Source organism: Microcaecilia unicolor, chromosome 1, assembly GCF_901765095.1.
Source record: "Microcaecilia unicolor chromosome 1, aMicUni1.1, whole genome shotgun sequence".
Classification (NCBI taxonomy): Eukaryota; Metazoa; Chordata; class Amphibia; order Gymnophiona; family Siphonopidae; genus Microcaecilia; species Microcaecilia unicolor.
This window is the reverse complement of record NC_044031.1, coordinates 259,925,475-259,948,197: the sequence shown is the minus strand read 5'-3', so window position 1 is coordinate 259,948,197 and position 22,723 is coordinate 259,925,475. Positions and strand designations below refer to the sequence as shown.

Genomic DNA, 22,723 nt, shown 5'->3' with positions numbered 1-22,723 from the left:
TTTATATTTCTAAAATGGTTAACATAAACGTTTATATTTCACCACATAAACATGTATGTTGGCATTCCAGAACATAAATATTTATGTGCTTGTTTTGGCCCCCTTGATATTTTTAGACATTCATGGTTCCAAAATGGATGATCCTGTCACATGTAACTGGCTCACAAATGTCATTTCTCCGTGGCAGACCCTGTTCTAAAATACTAGCGGAATTTGACATAACTACGTGCATGGACAATGCAGATGCGCATAACTTTTCTCTGTGTTGATCTTTGTCGGATTTTGAAAGCAAATGTAAGCATGTTCCTCTACTTTGAAGATGACACCAGGAAAACTGTGCATTTACATTTACAATTGCTCATTGGTGTACACAATTTTTCTGAGTTAATTTACATGAGTCTACTAAGTGAAGATCCTGCTCTGACCCTAACTCCAAGAATGACTGCACACTGCTGGCAATAAGTATGTGCATACAGGCTGTAAGGGGAGAAGTTATCAACATGTTATTTTACTGTTAACCCGGGTTATTACTAACTAAGGGCCTTGTTTACTAACTGCGCTGTAGGTGCACTAACTTTTTAGTGCTAAGACTAGAGACACTCATTATATTCCTATGGATGTCTCTAGCGTTAGCCATGCTAATGATTAGTACATGCTAACAAGTTTGCGCATCTACAGCACAGCTTAGTAAACAGGGCCCTTGGTCTCCTTATGATAAAATGGGACCTGTGCTAAAATAGCACGTTGTGGTAAAATAACCTATCTTAACGGTGCCCCACGTTGATAACTTCTCCCCTAAGTGTGTTCTTTTACATCCATATCAGGCAGATCATTTTGTAATAATAATTTTTTTAATTCTCTTTCTTGATTTTACTCAGTTCAGGAAATAATTATGGAATCCAATACACATATTTAAAGTTAACACTAATTTATGTCAGTCTGTATATCCAAATATATATAACTTGACTGTGCCTCCTGATTCTTCTTTCACATCTATTAACTTTGCCTAATAATGCAAATGATTGTCATTAAATATCAAATTCAAGAACAATATTAGATTTGTTTAATTTCCTTATTTATATATGAATCTTCATAGTCAAACCAACTGATTCATTGTATGTACTGCAGCATTTAGGTGACTCAAAGTCAATGCTGGGTTCAAAATATATTGACTCCAGGTGGCTGCCAATGATGGAAGATGATAAAGGCTGAGGTGAGTTTGGGTAAGTATGGGAGGTCTGGTTTCAGGAAGAAAATTAATAGTTACTCCACACAAAACAATTAGGCAATATCACATTACGAAAAAACATCAGGAAAATTAAAATCCATCTTAACAAATTGGTTGCCATACCAAGCAGTAAATCTGAGAGACCGAGATCATCTCCAGCATGCCCTGGCATAGGTGTGAAGTTCATTTCTGTCATGGTATGTGCAACATTAATCTATTTGGACACGTTACCCCCACAGGAAATTCCTCCCATACCCTCAGGATAGGCTTCTTTGACCAAATAGTTCACAAATCTCATCTCAAGTATGTAGAACACCAGTGGAAGGTAGTTTAAACAAACAAGAAAAGTAAGAACTGGTCCGGCCATGTAGGTCAAATAAAGATTAAAAAAAAAAAAAAAGAACAGAAAAAACCCCTTTTATCTTCTGGTCTGTTAGGGTGTTACTTCATCTTTGGTATAAAATAGGCCATCCGTAGGCTGCATTTGATCACAACTAGGAAAGACTACAGAAATTGTCAACAATTTCTTCTATCTATTGCTTTTTTTTATTTTTTTATTTTTTTGCAGTTTTTTTGACTATAAGCTCATTTCTACTTAAATTCTGTAATGCTTTTAAGCTAGTGTTTGCAATGTGACAAGCAAAGCAGACTAAAAACTTATTAAAGCTCATAAAAAAGACTGCAGAGTAAAGCACTACTGCTTTTGCTAGCGATCACGCTTGGTAAATTAAAAAAAATCAGCATTCTGCAAAAATTGAACTGCATTTCTTAAGATGCAGTTGTTTTTCTCTTTTTTTTTCTTATCAGTAAACTTACTGTAAAATGCAATTCAGCATTAACATTTAAGACAAAGTTCAGAAAAAGTCCCAACATTTTGCTTAAAATTCTTGCAGTTGCCATTGTTTCTTTATCAATGCATTTTCTTCAAAAGAAGAAAAGCTTTTTTTTATTTTAAACTGTACAGCTTATTTTTTTTAATCCTAAAATCTCCTATTAACTTTTTGCATCCAGTTAACTGGGAGCATACAAATTTAATTTCTCTCTCAGACTTTTTTTTTTTACACGACCTTGACAGCTTGCCTCTAAAGACGTCTTTAAAATTAAGGCAATTAAGATTCAAGATAAACCTTACCTAAATATTTCAGAAAAAAATAAAAACATCTATGCTTACAAAACAAACAATAAAATAAGGAAAAAAAGAGAAGAGAAATAGTAGCTTAATTATTGAGGAAGACAATTTGTTTTCAATCTTAACTTGCTCCCTCTTGACAACATCTGTTTTGATGTTTTCAGAAATCTATCTACACCTCCAGGTAACTGTTCTTTCAGTTGAAATGCCGACCCAGTGGAGTTTTTATCCTCTGGGTTTTTTTTTAATTAAAAATTATAGCAAAAATAACTATCATACTACATGACAGAACCATTTGCACAGCACATAAAACACTTTTTGTTGAGCAAGGTAGAAAATAGAAACAAAAGAGCATTTGCTTGACGCCTGTGCAAACTGGAAGCCAACTCCTTGTTGAGTGAAGGTTCCCTATTCAAGGCAAAGTTTTCAGACCGACATTCCTCAGTCCTGTTTATTGTCTGAGAAAAAAGAAATGAAAATCTGAATTAAATTTCCTGAAAATCAAAATAAGAAGGACCTGAAACCTTAATTTCAGACTTCAGTAATATAGAGCTAGATTCAATATATGGCACCTAAAAAAAAAATCGGCACCGAGAAACCCACTTAAGCGATATTCTATAAGCTGTGCCTAAAGTTTGGCACGGTTTATAGAATTACCCCCGGATTCTATATAGTGCGCCTAGCGATCCGTGTCAAACTCCAAGCAGATTCTATAACAGCGCACATAACTTAATTGGTTTAACAAGCCAATCAGCATTGTTAACAGCACTTAAGCAATAATAAACACTAATTGACAATAATTAGAATTTACATAAACAAATCGCTAAACGTATTCTGTAATGCAGAGTGCCTAAATTTTAATGTGCACAGGCAAAAAGGGATGAGGTTATGGGTGGGGAAATGGGCATTTCATGGGCATTCCAAAATTAACTCGCGTAGTTACAGAATATGACCCAGTGCACTTAAATCTACGCGCCGGGATTTATGCCATGTTTTCATTGGTGTAAATGGACGCACGTAGTTTTAGGCACTGGGATATCAACTAAGCGTATTCTATATACCATGCCTAAATCTAGGCGCCACTTCTAGAATCACTTATGCGGAAATGTTTTCCGTGTGGACTTTATAGGCTTAAGCAGAGAGCTCGTGTAAATTTAGGGGCTTCCATTTGCACCAATGAAAATGTGGTGGAAATGGCAGTGCCCAAATTTACACGTGGACCACCATTATTCTACAATTATGCATTTAAGTCAAAACCACCCCCACCCCCGATCCACCTCAAAACATCCGTGACCCTCCCATTTCTGCACCCCCTTTTTGGGTCGCATGTAAATTTTAGGCGTGGATCCAGCACCTAACTTTACACACGTAGGTCCCAATTAAATTTAATTAGTGCCAATAATTGGTTGTTAAAAAGTCAATTATTGAAGTAATTGGCTCATTATTATATTAAATTGCACACACAAATCGGGAATGTGCCTAAATTTGTGCATGCAAATTTTGGCGACTTTTATAGAATCAGGGGGATAATGGACAAAAATGCACTGAAGTTTCTCCCATTTCAAGATAATGGGGAAGGTGCTTAGTACATCTGATGTACAGTACTTATTCTAGAACTTGGGACCCAGGGTGTAATGGAAATTGTTTTTATTCTTTTAGTTCCTCCTTTCTCACTTTAATGGGTCTTGCATACTTCCAATATTGTTGCTTCACCATATCCTATCACTTATCACATGTGGAGGGGCGTAATCGAACGCGAACGCCTATCTCCATGGGCGTCTATGTCCGAAAACGGGTACGTGAAGAGGTGGGACAGACTGTATTTTTGAAAAAATGGACGTTTTTCAGCTGGGCGTTTGTTTTTTTTAGCGAAAATGGAAACTAAAAACGCCCAGTTCAAAAACGTCCTAATCTGAGCCATTTGGTCATGGGAGGGGCCACGATTCGTAGTACACTCGCCCCCCTGACATGCCAGGACACCAACTGGGCACCCTAGAGGTCAGTGCAGTGGACTTCAGACAATGTTCCCTTACCACGGGTGCTGAGCACCTAACCCCCCTCCCCAAAACCCACTACCCACAAATGCACAACACTACCATAGCTCTTAGGGGTGAAGGGGGCACCTACATGTGGATACAGTGGGTTTTGGAGACCTCCCATTTACCAGCACATGTGTTACAGGTAGGGGGGATGGACCTGGGTCCACCTGGCTGAAGTGCACTGCGGTACCCACTAAAAGTGCTCCAGGGACCTGCATACACGCAGGCCTCTAGGACTTGTTGCTGCTATATAACATTGGCACACCAGTTGACACCTGAAGACTAATGTCTCCGAAAACGTCCTTTATTGGAATAAGCACACTTACTCACAGTTAACTGCAGATCAGAGGTTGTGCCCCACTGGCAACGAGTCTCCCTGGTACTGAGATTAGCAGTAGGTCAGAGCTGGCAGAATGCTGTACAATGCCCTCTTTCAGCCACATTCAAGGTAAGAACTAAGTTCTGTAACGTGGCTAACACGTGAAAGGGATCTAAAACTGGCTTACAAAAATGGCCACTACCTCATGGACTACCGGAAACAAAACAGGGCACACTCTGACCCAGTAAGCAGGGGGAAAAGCACCATGGGAGTAGAGCCTACCAACTACCAACATCGTGAGCATTTGCCACAAGCTAGTGGAATCACGGAGCCCAATACCCTGCACTCAACACGATGCATTGCTGATGTGGCTCTGCAGTGCGCATAACAGAAAAGGTGTCACACTCACCCGAGAGCCACATCAGAACCAGGGAAAGGCTGTCACAGGATAGAACACATTCTGCTGTCATGGAGTTGGGTACGGCATTTGAGGCTGGCATAGAGGCTGGAAACAAAGTTTTAAAAGTGGGGTTTTTTTTTGGTGGGAGAGGGTTAGTGACCACTGGGGGAGTCCGGGGAGGTCATCCCCAATTCCCTCCAGTGGTCATCTTGTCAGTTGGGGCACTTTTTGGGACTTGTTCGTGAAAAAAAAGGGTCCACAAAAAGTGACCCAAAATTGCGGTAAAAACACCTTTTTTTTCCGATTATCAGCTAAAGATGCCCATCTCTCCTCGGCCGATAACCACACCCCAGTTCCACCTTCACCACGCCTCCGACACGCCCCGTCAACTTTACCCGTTTCTGCGACAGATTGCAGTTGGAAACGCCCAAAATTGGCTTTCGATTATACCGATTTGGGCGCCCACGGGAGAAAGACGCCCATCTCCCGATTTGGGTGTTTTTTCTCTTTTGATTATAAGCAGGATAATCATTTTTCCTACTTTTAGGGATATAGGTTACTATATAATACGGGTGTGCAGCCAAAAATTTTGTTTTGTTTACTTTCTAATGTTGTTTGTGAGATTTTTCTTTTTTTTTCATTTCAAGCAATATCAGAAATAGTGTGCGCACTTGAGAAAGAGTGTACAATATTTTCAATAATTTGTGCATGTATACACTATTTTTTTGGGGGGGAGCACTTACCGCCACCCATTGAGGTGACATTAAGGGCTCCTGTGCTAACCCAGCAGTATTCAGAAATGACGCGCGCTGGGGGTGGGAACTGCCACCGGGTTCCTGTGGTAGTCCGGTGGTAGTTCCGGATTGGCACGTGACATTTAACGCTTTTCTATACTGTTCACATCTCAGTGGTCGGATTCTACTTACTTTGACTGTTGATAGGAATATGCAGGTGGATGTTCACTGGTTGTTTCTACTGTTAACTGTTGCTGTTGCCCACTGGCTTCCTGTGATGAAGGCGCTACTGTCTGGGGAGAGGTATCAGCAACAACACCCTACAAAAACAAAACAAAGCAAAACATAAATTGCACTTTACTGGTTTAGTTCTTTCCAGTTGCTGGGACCGGGCCCCTTTTATTCCCCTTAGTTTTCATGCAACAGTAACAATATGTTGTTACAGAATCAACTATGCAAAGGGCTGTTTTTGTAGGCTACAGCTGTGTTATATTTTAAAACATACTTATTCATATACACATCTGTGATTTCACAGCCTAGTGTGTGTACAAGGAAAGGAGGAAAAGAGTAGGCAAGAAACTTGTTTGACAGTATGTCAAAGCTTTATGGCTATCAAATAGGAGCAAGAAGTGTCTTACAGTAATGCTGCTACACACATCCACATGGAAATGGGACTGGACAGCGATGTACTAAAGACTGCAAATTTGCTCAGTTACTACAGTCCATGGAGAAATATTTCTGGGAAACAAGAGGCAGTGCTAATTAAAACATTAAGGGGGAAATTCCAGATGTGGTGTTCAACATTAGGCTTTACTTCCGCGCCAAATTTTCAGAATGAATGCTACTGAAATGGGGCAGAAATGGAAGTTCTGCACGAAAACATAATTCACGCCCATTTACAGAGTAGCACCTAAGTGTTTCCGTGTGGATCTGCAAAGGAGGGTGTGGCAATGGGAGGGGCATGAGCCCGCGTGCATTATAGAATTCGGGGGATCTGCACCCAACTTGCATGCCGAGATTTACACTTGGTTTCAGTTGGTGTAACTCCTCACATCCAAAGTTGAATGCAAATCTCGGCACTATGCACAATTCTATAAAGGGTGCCAATCCCAAAATGCCCATTCTAATACACTGTTCAGCGTCAATTTTTTCAACCAGAATGATAGAGGGGATGGAACTGCTCCTATATGAGAAAAGGCTAAAGAGGTTAGGGCTCTTAAGCTTGGAAAAGAGATGGCTGAGGGGGGATATGATTGAGGTCAACAAATCCTGAATGGTTTCATGGAAATACTTTTAAAACAAAATTGGAGGCAATATTTTTTTTCACTCAAAGAACAGTTAAGCACTGAAACTCATTGCTGGAGGATGAGGTAACAGCGATTAGCATATCTGGGTTAAAAAAAGGGTTGGAAAAGTCCATAGTCTGTTATTCAGATGGACATGAGGGAAGACATTGCTTGTCCCGGGGTTGGTAGCATGGAATATTTGGGTTTCTGCCAGGTACTTGTGACCTGGATTGGCCATTGCTGGAAGCAGGATACTGGGCTAGATGGAACATTGGTCTGACCTAGTATAGCTATTTTTATATTCTTATGTGCAGAATTTTAAGCACCATTTATAGAATTTCCCCTTAACTGCATAGCCTGTAAAGGGGCAGGAAATGGGCAGGGTATTGCCAAGGAATCGGTTTGGACTGCAGATTACAGTTAGTGCAGATGCCCTTTCTGCCTCCTGTCAATATACTTACCCACTAAAAATATTTCCATGTGGTAATTGTATGGAAAGCATGCTAGGAATATCCTCAGCAGTGGACAGTCTTTGTACTTACTGCACTTTCATTTTTGCATCTAAATTTGGGGCTGAAAATTTACCTCTTCTATTTGGGTGGTGGAGCAGGTGGGGGGAAGAGGGGTTGGTGGTTGGGAGGCGAGGATAGCGGAGGGCAGACTTATACGGTCTGTGCCAGAGCCGGTGATGGGAGGCAGGACTGGTAGTTGAGAGGCTGGAAGTACTGCTGGGCAGACTTGTATGGTCTGTGCCCTGAATAAGGCAGGTACAAATCAAGGTAAGGTATACACATAAGTTTGTCTTGTTGGGCAGACTGGATGGACCGTGCAGGTCTTTTTCTGCCGTCATCTACTATGTTACTATGCCTAAAACTGAGGTGCATAAAATGTAGGACTTCCATTTTGGCATCAGTTTAGGCGTAACGCTATAAGGAGCTGCCTAGATTTAGGTAGGAAGTATGTGCATAAATGCTGGTATTCAAGTCACTTGTTTGCACATATGAATACATATGTGCATAGATGAACAGTTGCTGGCTACATGCATCAGTATTTAATGATGTAGACTTAGTAGGTGGGTGTTCACATAGGTGGAGCATAGGTGCCAGCTTTGTGGGTGCCTGGGCACCCTGAATATTCTATTCTGTGCTTTATTAAATTTGGAGCAGAAACCTCCATACTCCAGAGCAGCAAGGGGAAGGCAGGAAGGAAATACTCCAGCTTCAATGTTAATTGCACTGCCTCCACAAATTGTGCTTTCCTTCAGGTGCACACTGTGCTTGATTAGGTAAGTTGCCCAGCTTACTAATCACTCTGCTATTTGTAGTTCACTCTGAAGCCACAACACAATCTCTTTCACTGTTCTTCCAACCAAGAACAGCTTCCAGAGCACTTGCTTTCACACTTTTAAAACTTTTTTTCCTTTTCTTTTTCTTTCACCTTGCAACTCTCCTGGCTAGGTGTAGTTTGTACAACAGCCCCAAACACACTCTGCTGCACTCCTGGCCAGTCGTCCTATGCATTCCAAGCCAGAGTTTACGTGTTACTCTACAACACTCTTCAAACCCCATAGAAAATAAAATGCTGCTTGTCCAGTGCTTGCTAATGCTTTTATGTTCCCTAAGTTTCTAAAGGAGAGCTGATCTCCTTAGCCTGTATACAGACATCCCAGCTGTTCTGAGGCCCCAATCCATGAAGATACATGGGCTGTCTCTTCTGCAGAGACACAAAAAATCCCCACCACTGCCACAATATGTGGTAATGTGATCAAGGGTGTAGCTTGGACTGGGCACGAACTTGGTCATACACACAGGGTTGCAAGAAAAAAGGAAAAGACTTCATTGTTGACACATGTGCCCCTGTTACTTCACAGGCTTACGTTCAACACAAGTACAGTCTCTTTATTTCTCTCTGGTTCCTTGTATCAAAAGCATAATTTCTGAATGTAATTGAAGGTACCTCCTATCTTGCCAGTCTTCCCACACAAACACTGATACAAATGAAGCTTGAGCCACAACATTTCCCTGGTCCTCTCCTCAGATTAGAGGGCAGTCCTCTTGCCTCAGGCCTTCCCTCCTGGAAGCCTCTACACTTGGGGCCTCCTTAACCTGTTCTGCCAGAGAGCTTTTGACTCCAGCCTGGCCGGAGCCCCGCCCCTCTGACTGAGCTTCAGCAGATTAGTGCCACCTGTTGAAAGGTGCCTAAGCTGAACCAGTGAGGGAATGTTTCTAAGGAAACCCTGCCTTATACCACCCATTCCCTCACATCAGAGCTGTAGCGAGGGGAGCTGACACCCGGGGCGGGTCGCCGCTGCGCACCCCCCCCCCCCCCCCCCGGGTGCAGCACGGCGCACCCTCCTCCCACTGGAGTGCACCCCCCCCAGAGCGCATACCTGCCCCCCCGGAGCGCATACCTGCGGCGAGGGACGGGCGGGAGGGCCGATCCACCCCGACTGCACGTTGCTGGGGTGTGTCGGCTCCACGCTGGTTCACTGCTCTCTCTGTCCCGGAACAGGAAGTAACCTCTTCCAGGGCAGAGAGGGCAGTGCACCAGCGCGGAGCCGACACCCCCAGCGGCGTGCACCCGGGGTGGACCGCCCCCCCGCCCCCCCTTCCTACGCCACTGCCTCACATTAATGTTATCAGTATTACAACTCATCAGTACCTGTGATTTATGCATTCCACTCCTCAGTTCCTGTGCTTTTATTTGGACTGTAGACATGTAGAAGTCACATTCAGTGGCAGCTCTATCATTAGGCTACCTGAGGCAGGGGCCTCAGGCAGCAGTCTTCTGAGGTGGCATCTCCCCCCTTCCGTTCCTTCCCCAACCCCATTTCTAGACTTAACTTTGATTTTGGCGGTGACAGCGGCAGCAGCAATTCCCATAGGCTGTCCTGCTACTGGGCCCGGCCTCTTCTCTCTACTACAGCCCTCCTTCGAGGAAACAGGAAATTACTTCAGAGAGACGAGTTGCAGTAGCGAGAAGGGGCCTGGACTGGTGGCATGGCAGCCTATGGGAATTGCTGTTGTCACTGTTATCACCACTGCCGCCTTTAAAAAAAAAAAAAAAGGTAATTACGAGGAAGGGGGTTGGGGAAGGAATGGAAGGGGTGAGATATATCATGGTGGAGATGGCAGAGGAGGAGCCAAGGAGGCAGCTCATTCCTCACCTCAGGCAGATTGTCTTGGGCCGCCTCTGGACACATTACTATATTATGATCAAGGAATATAGATAAATCAAAATACTGTTTCAAGAAATGCACATAACAATCAAAGATGCCACTACTGAAGTAGCAGAATAATCATGTTCTGAGATCTGTAGCACTCTGTGGGGATTATTCGTCAAGCGGCATTATGGCCTTAATGTGCATTAGGGGGTTTAGTGTGCACTAAATGCTAAACGTTCATTTTATAACTATGGGCTTTTAGAATTTATATGCGCTAATTCCTTTAATACTTGTTAAGGTGAGTTAAGGCCATAATGTTGTTTGAAGAATTCCCCCTAAATTATAGACATTGGGAAATGTATGGACTGTTATATGTTAGTTTGGTGAATTTGTAAATTCCTAGATCTGCCTAGTATCTTAGTATATAAACCACACTGTACATGTGTGGATAATGCGGGTTATAAGTACTCAGTGTACTGTAATGTAATGTAGTGTAATAGTCCCAAGAGAATATAATGTGTCAGCTGTGGTATCTGAATATTTTACCTATGGATTGAATGATATAGCGTGAAGTACAGCATTGGGACATGATGGGGTGGAGATTAAGGTTGAAAAAAAGAGTGGAAGTGATTTCTGGTCCAAACCCATGAGTAATTAATGCCTGAAAAGCTACTGGTAAGGGGAAATTATTCTAACCTGTTAATTTATTTTCCTTGAGTCCTGATAGACCAGTCTAAATCAATGAGGCAGAGAAATTTGAATATTCCAGTGACATCACTGCTATAAGGAGTGGTGCAGTCTGGAACATCTCAGTATACCAATGCCAAAGCAATATGAAATAAACCAGAACAGGTCAAAACAAGAAACCCCAGAACCTACCCTGAGAACTCTCTGATAGCATTAAAACCTCATGTTTCAAATATTTACACAGCCAGAAGTATGAGCTATGGAGACTCAGATGTATGGATACTCCAGGGCTGCAGTCTTCCTGGGAGGGACGAAGAACTTCTCTCGCAGGACTCAAAGAAATAAAATTAACAGGGAAGAATAATTTCACTTTCCTTTTCATCCTGCATGATCAGTCCAGACCAATAGGATGTACCCAGCTTTATCCTTTGGGGGTGGAGAAAGACAAGGTCCCCTCCATGACTGCCCTGCCAAAGGCATTATCTGCCCAGGCCAAAAAAATCTATTCTGTGGTATTTAACAAAAGAGTGCAGTGATGACTACATTGCTGCCTCACAGATGTTTTCTGGAGATAACACTCTGGATTCTGCCCAGGAAGCTACTTGTGACCTCACTGAATGCACTCTGAGATCCTCTGGAACCACCCTATGGTTGGAAATGTATGCAGACTCAATTATGGCTTTAATTCATCAAGCTATAGTCAACCAGGCATCCATCTTAGGAAATGCCAAATGTTTGTCCAAATCCTCAACAGGGAGGGCCTTGATCACCAAATCAGGGGCTGGTGAAGGGAAAAGAACTTGGGGGGGGGGGGGGGGTCTTACAAATGCTCTTTGGAATTAGGTGTCCCTCAGAGACCTCTGGTGTGGCCATTCCTGGTAGCACCCGAGCTCTCTGAGGAGTAGCCTAGTGGTTAGTGCAGTGGACTTTGATCCTGAAGAACTGAGTTCAATTCCCACTGCAGCTCCTTGTGACTTGTAAACCGCTTTGAATGTAGTTGCAAAAACCTCAGAAAGGCGGTATATCACGTCCCATTTCCATTACTACTTAGTTAATTAGAGAAGGCAGATCCTCTTTCTCAAAGAGCCTTACCATAGGGAACTCATCCTCATCCTCCTCAGGGGACAGCTCACTTGCCTTGAGAGAATACCCACCCAAGGTGGGGGTCCTCTCCTCTTCCTGGGCACCCCAGGTCTCTTCCCAGTAAGAGCTGGGGAAAACATGGCAATTTGCATCTGGTAGACTTGGCCTTGGAGCATCTGGCCCACGTAGGACCCTTGTCCCAAAGCCCATGGAACTGCAACTCTTCACAGTATGATTTAGGACCTGAGAAGGGCCTTGGCTCCATCAGAACTTCTGATGATCCTCTAAAACTGCTCAAATGCCCTCAGAACTAAGCAGGGCCCTAAATCTGCCTGGGCGATCTGGTATCCACCAGACCATCAACCTCATGAAGGGACATAACCAGGTCCTCTACAGCAGAGAAGGCCAATACCTGCCATGGGGAGAGAGCATGGGAGCCATGTAGTCTGGCATCAAGCTAGTCCCATTCATATTGAAATTGGCTCCACACTCTTCTCAGAACACCATAGTCCTCTGGTTCAGGGCATCATGTGTTGTTTCTCAAGTGATGCCTTCAGCTCCCTGGAACACTGTGACATCAAAAGAGCACTGCTCCCCATCACAGCAGTGGCAGTAGGAGCCTGCTGTGTGGTACTCAAGCACTGGCTCCTGCAGCCCCCAAAATGCCATGCAATTGACATCACAGTCTTGGAGATCCCCCACCTGCACCAAAGTCCTTGTAGTTTTGCTGTACCTGGATGTGCATGAACTGCCCTGCTCCACCATATGTTGCCTGTGCATAGCCTGCTTCTCTCTCTGGTGATTTTTTTTTTTAAGGCTGCTGCTATTTATTTTTTTTTTTGTTTCACTCTTTGGCAGAAAGCACAGATCTCCTGGGGGAAGGGAGAGAGCCTAAAGGAAGAGACAAAGATTCACTCCAACAGCAGGTGCTCCTAAGGCCCCTAGAAGCTGCTATAGTAGCCTAGTGGTTAGTGCAGTGGACTTTGATCCTGGGGAACTGAGTTCAATTCCCACTGCAGCTCCTTGTAACTCTGGGCAAGTCACTTAACCCTCTATTGCCCCTGGTACAAAATAAGTACCTGAATATACTATGTAAACCGCTTTGAATGTAGTTGCAAAAACCACAGAAAGGTGGTATATCAAGTCCCATTTCCCTTTCCCTATCAGACCCTGGGGAATTGCTCTAAGTCCAAGCTTGACTAGGTGAAGGACTATAGATTGATTTTGTAGGAGCATAGAACTGCAATTAGAGGAATGCAGCCTAGAAAGTAAGGCCTATCCTATTATTCTGCTGCACCAGTCTGACTTGTACCATCTGTTGGAGAAAGACAAATAATGAGATGATGCAGGCTGTACCACTTCTTATAGTGATGATGTTACTGGAATATTCAGATTTATTTACCTTCCATCTGCTGGTATAGGGACACAACCTACTGGCCTGGATAGATCTAGTACGATGATAAGGAATTTGAACTTATGCTTTCTGGCCCATTCAGCTGCCTACCAGAGCAACAAACATTTTTAAAGACACCACTGAGACTTCTTTCAGGAGCAAGAAGTAGTGAAGTGTGGCTAGAAATATTGTGAGGAAAAAGATTTCAGGCAATGCTATGCCAAACTGGGTTGGTGAGAGCAGAACTTTCTCATGGTGGAAGAACGTTTGTGGCTCTATTGCCCCTGGTACAAAATAAGTACCTGAACATATGTAAACCACTTTGAATGTAGTTGCAAAAGCCTCAGAAAGGCAGTATACCAAGTCCCATTTCCCTTCCCTTCTGTCCCTGACTAGATGGGGAGTTTCACCTGAACAGATGAGAGAGCTCTCTGTAACAAAAAGGTAGCCAAACCTCAGTGAGTTATCTTTTTTGCAAAAATAGGACCACAAACATGCTTGCTGTTTTATGCAGAATTCTTGGGGGTCCATTTACAGAGCTGCGGTAAGCACTAACGCATGCTTACCGCAGCTAAAAATGCCTTACTGTGGGGCATCCTCAAGCGTCCTGTGGTAATTTTGGGATCAGCGCGCTACCCATTCTGAGTGTGGGTCTGAGGGTAGAGAGAGGGCATGTTCTGTGATAATCATTTACAGTGTGTTTTTTCTAGCAAAAAAGGTGCTGGTACTCAAATGCTAGGCCACCTTTCAGAAGTGGGGTGATCACTGAGGGACCCACCTCAAAATAGCCAAGCCCCCTGCAACCAGTCACAGAATTTATGACAAGGCAGAATTGGTGTGTACAGCCTGAGCTCTTTCATTAAAACTTGGGGTCTATAGGTCAATTTTAGCAGATAATGGAAAAGGTGCCGGTACTCAGTATCCCCAAGTACCCCCTCAAAAAAAGTCCTGATCATTTAGCTCAGCTATATTGCCACATAGAAAAACATGCAGAAACCATTACATTTTACCCTTTTGTGCATTTTAAGATGTTTTTCTGTGTTTTTCCATGCAAAGTCCACTTGTGAAAAAGAAAACTGTTAGTACTTCAGCTTCTTGATGTTTATTAGTTCCACAAATGATTTCCCTCACAGAATCCAATTAAGAAATGATAATTCATTTGATAAAGGACAAATACAAACATTCTAAGAACTATTTGCTAAGCCATATTAAGGCAATAGTGAAAGTTAAACAGCAATTTACAATGTTAAAAACCATAGTTTGCGAAAATTAGCCCCAAAATGAAGTTTTAAAATGAGATGCATGAAAACAGGTCATTATATGAATGGATAATGTAGCTTGCACTAAACTGCAAGCTGTGTGATTTATGAGAGAAATTTAAAGTGGCCGGTGCTTAGTAAATAAATACCCTCCTATTGTGGAGTGGAGGAGTAGCCTAGTGGTTAGTACAGTGGTCTTTTATCCTGGGGAACTGAGTTCAATTCCTTGTACTCAAAAAAACAACAGTACAGGCTGTTAATCAAAAACAAGTAATATAATACAATGAAGACTGAATAACAGCCCAACACAATCCAACAGGTTGTGTAGAATAAAGATGACAACAATAGGAAGAAATACCCTCAGAAACCAAGGCTCCCGCCAAGGTCTAATCAACAAGACACTGTTATCTAAAAAAGATGTTGTGTCCGTGACCTGATTTCTTTCATGGAGTATATATTCCCTATTTTAAAGATGTGTAAATAAACTCTGGCCGTGATGCTTAAAAAATAAACACGTGCACTAGAGGCCATTAGTGCTGGACTAGCGCCCACGTTTACCTCCGCAGAATGTTCAGAGGCCCGGAGTGCGAGAACAAACAAGCACGCAGACGAACAGCATAAGTAGCATGCTAACGTAGTCAAGTTCATGTTAATGAGGTCATTTTCTATTCCTCCCAAATGATCAGAAAAGAGTGCCCAAAACAAAACTGCCTTACCGCTGCAAAAAATAAAGCCAGGCCAGAGTATGGAATTAGGGTGTTGAAAGAAAGAATCTTGACAAGATTCTTTCTTCTAAATCTGCTGGTTTTGATTGCTTTTGAAAGAAGGAAGCCCGTGGAAGCCCTTAAGCGCTGGTCGTTTGAAACGAATATGTGCAAGTCACAGCAGTCACAGCAACAAAAATGAAAGCATACATCGGCTTCTATTTCCTGCTTCTAAATATGTGCATAAGCTAAAAAAAAAAATGCATATATTTAGGCCACAGAAAACAGACGCCAATGTGTGCTTCACATTCGGATTTTGCCAGGCACATGCACATAGGAGCCGAGCTTACAATGAAACTCCTCTGCACATGCAACATCTCATTAGCATTGAGCATTAAGGAGTTGTTTTTCTGCGCTGTTCTGGCAGTACACCTTGACCTCTGTGTTTTGTCTTTAGCATGTTTTGAGCTCATCTGATTTTCAAATCAGGTTTGCTATGGAAATCTTTTACCTTATGCATCTAGGGGTATTTTGAAAGAAATTTGCTAAATCTACTTTACAACTCCAAAAGGAAAAGAAAACATTTAACTAATTTAAGAAATCTTCAGAATGTTTACATTATTTTTATGACTTGTTTGATGGATGTGCCTTGAAGAGATTGGCACATGTGAGCTCAGATGAAAAAATCCTGTACTGGTAAACCCTTTCGAATGCAGAACATCCATCACATCACTATTAGTATATCTGAACAGCAAAACTTTGCACGTAGAGGAGTATTTTCAAAGCACTTACAAAGTTACATGTTGTATTTTCAAAGCACTTAGACTTACAAAGTTCCATAAGTTACTATATAGGGGCTCATTTTCAAAACATTTCCGTGCGCTAAGGTCATTTTTCCACATGGGTAAATTGGCCTTTTTTTTCTATTTTTTTAAAATTAATGGCCATGCACTAATTATCCCATTAGCCCATAAGCCCCTACTGCCACCTATTTTGTTGGCAATAAGTGCTCACACAATAAATACACACTAATTGGTTAGCATGAATCTGATTAGCACAGAACATGCCTACTCTCTGCCCTGACCTGCCCCAGTGCTATAAATCTACTTTTTAGTGCATGGTAAGTGCGTGTCGATCATAAAATTACCGCGGGATGCATGAGCACCTTTTTTTGCTGAAGTAAGCAAGAATTAGTACTTACCGTAGCTTAGTAAAAACACCCCTAAATCTCTTTTTAATCATCTATTCTTAAGGATTACGGTTTTTAATAATAATAATAATAATAGTATAATATAGCGATTATTCATATAACTAGAAAAGATAAAAGAAGAGGAAGAAATGATGAAGATGAAATGAGAAATCATATGTTTTTGCTTAGAACTTTAAAGTATCTCTGCTTATGCCATCTTCCAATGGCACTTATAATTTTTGCTTCCCTTTGTCATATTGTGGACTATAATCCAATATAAAGATATTATCTTTAGTGGACAATGTTTACTTTGTCTATTTGAAATATTTTTTGTGGAATATTGGTATGGATATGTTGGTATATCTGTTCAAAGTTTACTCTTTGTAAAAATTAAAATTCAATAAAGAAAAAAAAAAGTATCTCTGCTTACACTCTTTCCACGTCTTTCCACACAATATGCACAGAGGTAGTACTGTTTGTCATGCAACCGTATCTCCCTCATCTTGCTGGAGGTTCACTTACAAAGTATCTAGTGATTTGTTAAGCAATTGGAACCCTACTTTTCTGAGTTCATTTACTCTATTGATATGTGTAAATGAATCTCCAGCATGGGTGGGGAATCACAGCACTGGGTAGAAATAATACATTTTTTTTTAGAAAAGGTATGAATCTATGAGCTGTTCTGTACTACTACTATCTAACTGCCTGGAACAAAGTATTGTTAGTTCATTGACAGAATTTTAGGATTTTTCTCCTGATTTTGAGTGTTTTTCCAGTTTATTTGAGATATTCTGCAGACTGATACAATCAATTGTATTAAGCCAACTAGATTTCTGCAATGCAATTTATGCCGGTTGCAAAGAACAAATTATTAAGAAACTCCAAACTGCACAAAACACGGCAGCCAGACTCATATTTGGTAAAACGAAATATGAAAACACCAAACCCTTAAGAGAAAAACTACACTGGCTTCCTTTAAGAATGTGTATTACGTTCAAGGTCTGCACTCTGGTTCATAAGCTCATACACGGTGAAGTTCCGGGTTATATGTCAGACCTTATAGACCTACCAACAGGAACTCTACTAAATCATCACGCACATTCCTGAACCTTCACAAACCCAACTGCAAAGAAGTGAAATATAAATTAACATATGCATCCAGTTTCTCATATATAAGTACGCAAATATGGAATGAACTACCTAAATCAATAAAAACAACTCACGACATCAATAATTTTCGTAAATTATTGAAAACTAACCCATTCAACAAAGCATACTACAATAATCCATCCTAAACACCAGTTAATCAAAATTTTACACCAAGCCTTCACTAATACATAATTCTGTACTTCCCGATTATCCTTACTAATCAACATTCCTGATTGTCCAAGTTAATCTATCATGATTGAAGTTAATCCAACACCTTTTATTTCTGATTATGAAAATGCACTTTCTATAACTGTATACCTAATCCTCTCTGTCTCCTTCACCTTAAATATGTATTTCTCTTCCGGAATTGGTGATCACCATTATGGAAAATGTAAGCCACATTGAGCCTGCAAATAGGTGGGAAAATGTGGGATATAAATGCTACAAATAAATAAATATTCAAGCAGAGCCAAAGTAGTATAGAAAGGTTAGGCTGCTTGGTCAGAACGACGGGGTTTGACAGTGAGCAAGAGGTAAAACCTCACTAGCAAGATAGAACAGGGAGGCCCAGGGAGGACAGAAGCCACCCTGTAATGTGGCTCTCCACAGCTTGTATGTAAGCCACCAGAACCTGATATAAGATAGGCTAAGCTTGACTTTAAGCTTCATACGGATCCCGTTCTTGAGGTCTGGCTGGAGGCAGACCTGTGTGGTAAAACCTGGCAAGTATATGTGTATGTACTTTGGGTTTAATGCTGAGAATCATAAGCCTGTGTAAAGTTGCTTCTGAGGTAAAGTGACTATATTCTTTATTCACTGTACCTGTGGGATAACTGGCTTCAGTAGTTGATTAATAAAGGAGTTTTGATGTACTTCCTCCTTTGTCTGGCTGTACTTTTATGAAGACCTCCTGCCCCAACTCGGTTCACAGAATCAGGTATGGAAATTGATTGTGCATGGGTTTATTCAAAAGTTAGAAACATAGAAAAATGTAGGCAGATAAAGGCCATATGGCCTATCCAGTCTGACCAGCCATGCCATCTACTCTTCCCTATCACTCCCATAGAGATTCTATGTATTTGTTCCAAGCTTTCTGGAATTCAGATACTGTTTTCATCTCCACCATTTGCACCGGGAGGCCATTCCACAAATTTACCACCATTCCCATGAAGAAGTATTTCCTCAGGTTACTTCTGAGTGTACTCCCTTTCACTTTCATCCTATGCACCCTTGTTCCACAACTTCCATTCAATTGAAAGAGACTCACCTTCTGTGCATTTATGCCACTTTTCTTCCAAAGTATACATATGGAGATCTTTAAGTTTGTTCACATACTGAAGACCACTGACTAACTCCATCCTGCTTATACATTTTGAAGGTGCGGTCTCCAGAATTGTACACAATATTCTAAATGATGTCTCACCAGAGTCTTATGCAGGGGCATCATGACCTCCTTTTAACCACTGGCCATTCCTCTCCCTATCCACCCAAGCATCCTTCTAGCTTTCGTTGTCACTTTTTCTACCTGTTTGGCCACCTTAAGATCATCATATATGATCACACCCAAGTCCTGCTCCTCTTTTGTGCACAAAAGTTCTTCACCCCGTAAACTGTACTGCTCTCTTGGGTTGTTGCAGCCCAAATGCATGACCCTGCATTTTTTAGCATCAAATCTAAGCTGCCAAATTCCAGACCATTCCTCTAGCTTAACTAAGTCCTTCCTCATGTTATCCACACCATCAGGGGTGTCTGTGCTATTGCAGGTTAATTTGCATTAAACTGTGCTTGCCTGCACTACATTTTAAATGTCTGCAATGAATTGCACATCCCTTAAAAAAGGGTGTGTTCTACTATTCAGACCAGTGATTTCTAAACCTGGTCCTGGAGGCACCCCAGCTAGTCAGATTTTCAGGATATCCACAATGAATAGTCATGAGAGATATTTGCATGCACTACCTGCACGGCATGCAAATTTCTCTCATGAGTATTCATTGTGGATTTCCTGTAAACCTGACTGGCTGGGATGCCTCCAGGATCAGGTTTGGGAACCACTGAGTTAGACTTAATGGCCTACAAATATTCCTCTGCTTCTTGTGAGTTTGAGTGAGTTAATTTAAGGCTCATTTATTAAAGGTTTGTTCCATTGCAGATAGTATATTTGTATTACTTTGCCTTATTAAAAATAAAAGGATGACTTTAATGATAAATGTTAACAATTGAGCTACTTTATCATCTGGTGTCTCAGTACATGCAGAGACTGTAAGTTCCCTGTGGAAGGGACTTCCTGTACCAAGCCCCTGCTGTTGAATGCTATATAAATGCCAAAATAATTTAAGCATATATTTTAAAAGAAGTGTGGGAGAAATTAGAAGACAAGGGTGCTTTATCAACATTATAGGATCTGACTTTATAGCTACTGCAAGTTCTTTCATCATAGAAAAAGCAGTAAACATAAAAGGTAACTTACTTCAACAGGAACAGCTGTTGGAGGCACAGGAGTGTATTGGGGAATATAGGTCCCTTGCATAGGTGCAGCAGCAGTCATATACTAAAACAAATCAAAATAAACACATTTTAGACATCATAGTATGAATAATACAGGAATTATGAAATGGTTTCATTCTCCAGGATTTAAAAGTTTTTGTTTTTATCAAACCAAGATGGGAGGGTATTACTTTCTATGCCAATGATTAATACATTGGTTGTATATACTAAATATAACACATAGTGGATACGTTAGACAGCCTGACATCATCACTGTGTGCAGCACAATTATCATAAAGCAACAAAATCTGACGCTTTTGTGCCCGCATTCTCTTTTAAAGCCCTTGCACATGTTCTTTGACCTGGTAGAAACCATAATGGCTCACTGCAAATAAAGCAGAGTCCAAAAAGAAAAAGATTATTACTAGCAGCACCCCTGCCCGATAGAGTAGGGTCTATTCAAACAAATGTAACAAATAAGGGAATCAGCTACATCGATGGAATGAAAATAGTCATTTAACCCGTCAAATATACCATCCCATTCTTCAGTAATATTATCTCCCTTGTAATCTCAAATCCATTCTGCTATTTTTAATTTCCCAGGAGAGTCTTCAAAAGAACAAAATAACTTCCTGTTCCCACTGCAATCTTGAAGCAAGCTCTTCAAGATATTGACTGGATTAGGAACATTTATGAAAAGCACATGAATGGGTCAGTAGCTAGAACTGAAGCCTTGATGACTGAAGCCACTGAACACAAGTTTCAAACTTGTGCAAATTCAGTCATTTTTCTGTATGTATTCTAAATCAGTGGTTTTTCAACCTAGTCCTCTGGGATCTCCTGGCCAGTCAGGATTTCAAGATATCCGTAATGAAAATGAATAGTATGCAGATCTCTCTCATACATATTCATTGTGGATATCCTGAAAACCTGACTGTCCAGGTGATCCCTGAAGACTAGGTTGAAAACCACTGTTTGACATCAACTGTAAATCGAAGAAAAAAACACAACTGGGCCTTCAAGACTGAGATAACAGGAGTCCTTTATCTCGGTCAGATCCGACACGGGCCGTGTTTCAGAGTAAGCAACGCCTGCCTCAGGGGTCCAATTTGAATGTCAAGTATATAAGAAGGGAACACAGTAAAAACAGGTAGGTATAAGACTCTCAAAGTGAAATCAGTCATAAAACTCATACTGAGACGCCGTTGGTTGAAAAACCACCAAAAATCAAATGTAGCCATCTGTACAATGCTTGTAGGTTAGTAGCAAAATGGACCTAATTTTAACCTCTCAGAGCAACCTCGAATCAAACAGAACTTCAGTGCAGTGGAGGAGTGGCCTAGTGGTTAGAGCACTGGTTTTGCAATCCAGAGGTGGCTGGTTCAAATCCCACTGCTGCTCCTTGTGATCTTGGGTAAGTCACTTAACCCTCCATTGCCTCAGGCACAAGCTTAGATTGTGAGCCCTCCTGGGACAGAGAAATATCCAGAGTACCTGAATGTAACTCACCTTGAGCTACTACTGAAAAAGGTGTGAGCAAAAAAATCTAAATAAATAAAATAATAAATAAACTTGCTGAGTATAGGCCAGCTTCTGTAATTTAACAGAGATTATAAAAGAAAACCAGAAATTATAATGGGAAATCACTGCTGCTCCAATTTAGGGATAGAGAAAGGGACATCACAGTTTCATCCTTCTACTCTTCTCCTTGCCCTACCAGCCCTTGTTTCTGTCAGGAAGGGACACCTGATCAAAGCAATACCAGGTCTGCTTTTTCATTTCCCTGGATGCTTTTACGAAAACAAATACATACTTATTTTATGTGATAGTGTACATCAAGCATACACAAGTTATCTGAATTGCAACATTAAAAAAAAACTATGACTAATGGTCAGACAATCTGTTCAATAAATAATAATTAGAATTTCACAGCATTACTAAAAAAACAATTTGCTAAAGTTAGTGTTAGCACAAATCCCTTTACAATTATGTGCAATCGTGGTGTCCCCATGCATACAGATTAATATGATTACCCTCTCTGATCACATCTTAGGGAAATGGCCAGAAGGTGGGATCTAGTAAAATATTATACTAGAGCTTCCTGGGCTTGTACATTGCTGATTTGACCATATATTACTGAGCCCACAAGCTTTTCTGGGCTTAAGGGCCCCTTTACAAAGGTATGCTACCATTTTTAGTGTGCACTAAAAATTAGTTTGCACTAACTGTATAGATGCCTATAGGAATATTATGGGTGTCTACATAACGCACGCTAAAAACACTAGCGCACCTTTGTAAAAGACGCAATAAGTGTCTGGGGATATTCTTTTATTTCTGTACTACTAGAGGGATGTCTAATAGGGTTTGGGAGTATTTAATTGCAGTTTGTAACAGGTTTATTTCCTCTTGGGCATATTTTTGACCTTGTGTGAGATGTTTGATCTCTTTTACAGGTGCTGTAAAGTTCTCAGTCCATA

The 22,723-nt window shown here is 41.2% G+C and overlaps 1 protein-coding gene across 4 annotated transcripts in view; it reads right to left on the bottom strand.

Moving 5' to 3' along the window:
- Positions 1-853: 853 nt before the first annotated feature.
- RBMS3 (RNA binding motif single stranded interacting protein 3) overlaps positions 854-22,723 on the bottom strand; it is a 1,285,867-nt gene continuing 1,263,997 nt past the window's right edge. For 2 of the 4 annotated variants that reach the window (XM_030205863.1, XM_030205882.1), the window contains 3 exons: positions 20,230-20,310; positions 6,042-6,169; positions 854-2,815 (listed from right to left, as the gene is read on the bottom strand). In XM_030205863.1, the coding sequence (XP_030061723.1) occupies positions 2,809-2,815; positions 6,042-6,169; positions 20,230-20,310 (216 nt within the window). In that variant the 3' untranslated portion in view covers positions 854-2,808. Of the gene's footprint in view, positions 2,816-6,037; positions 6,170-20,229; positions 20,311-22,723 lie in introns of those variants that run through there. The other 2 variants (XM_030205872.1, XM_030205892.1) reach the window with 1 other exon arrangement.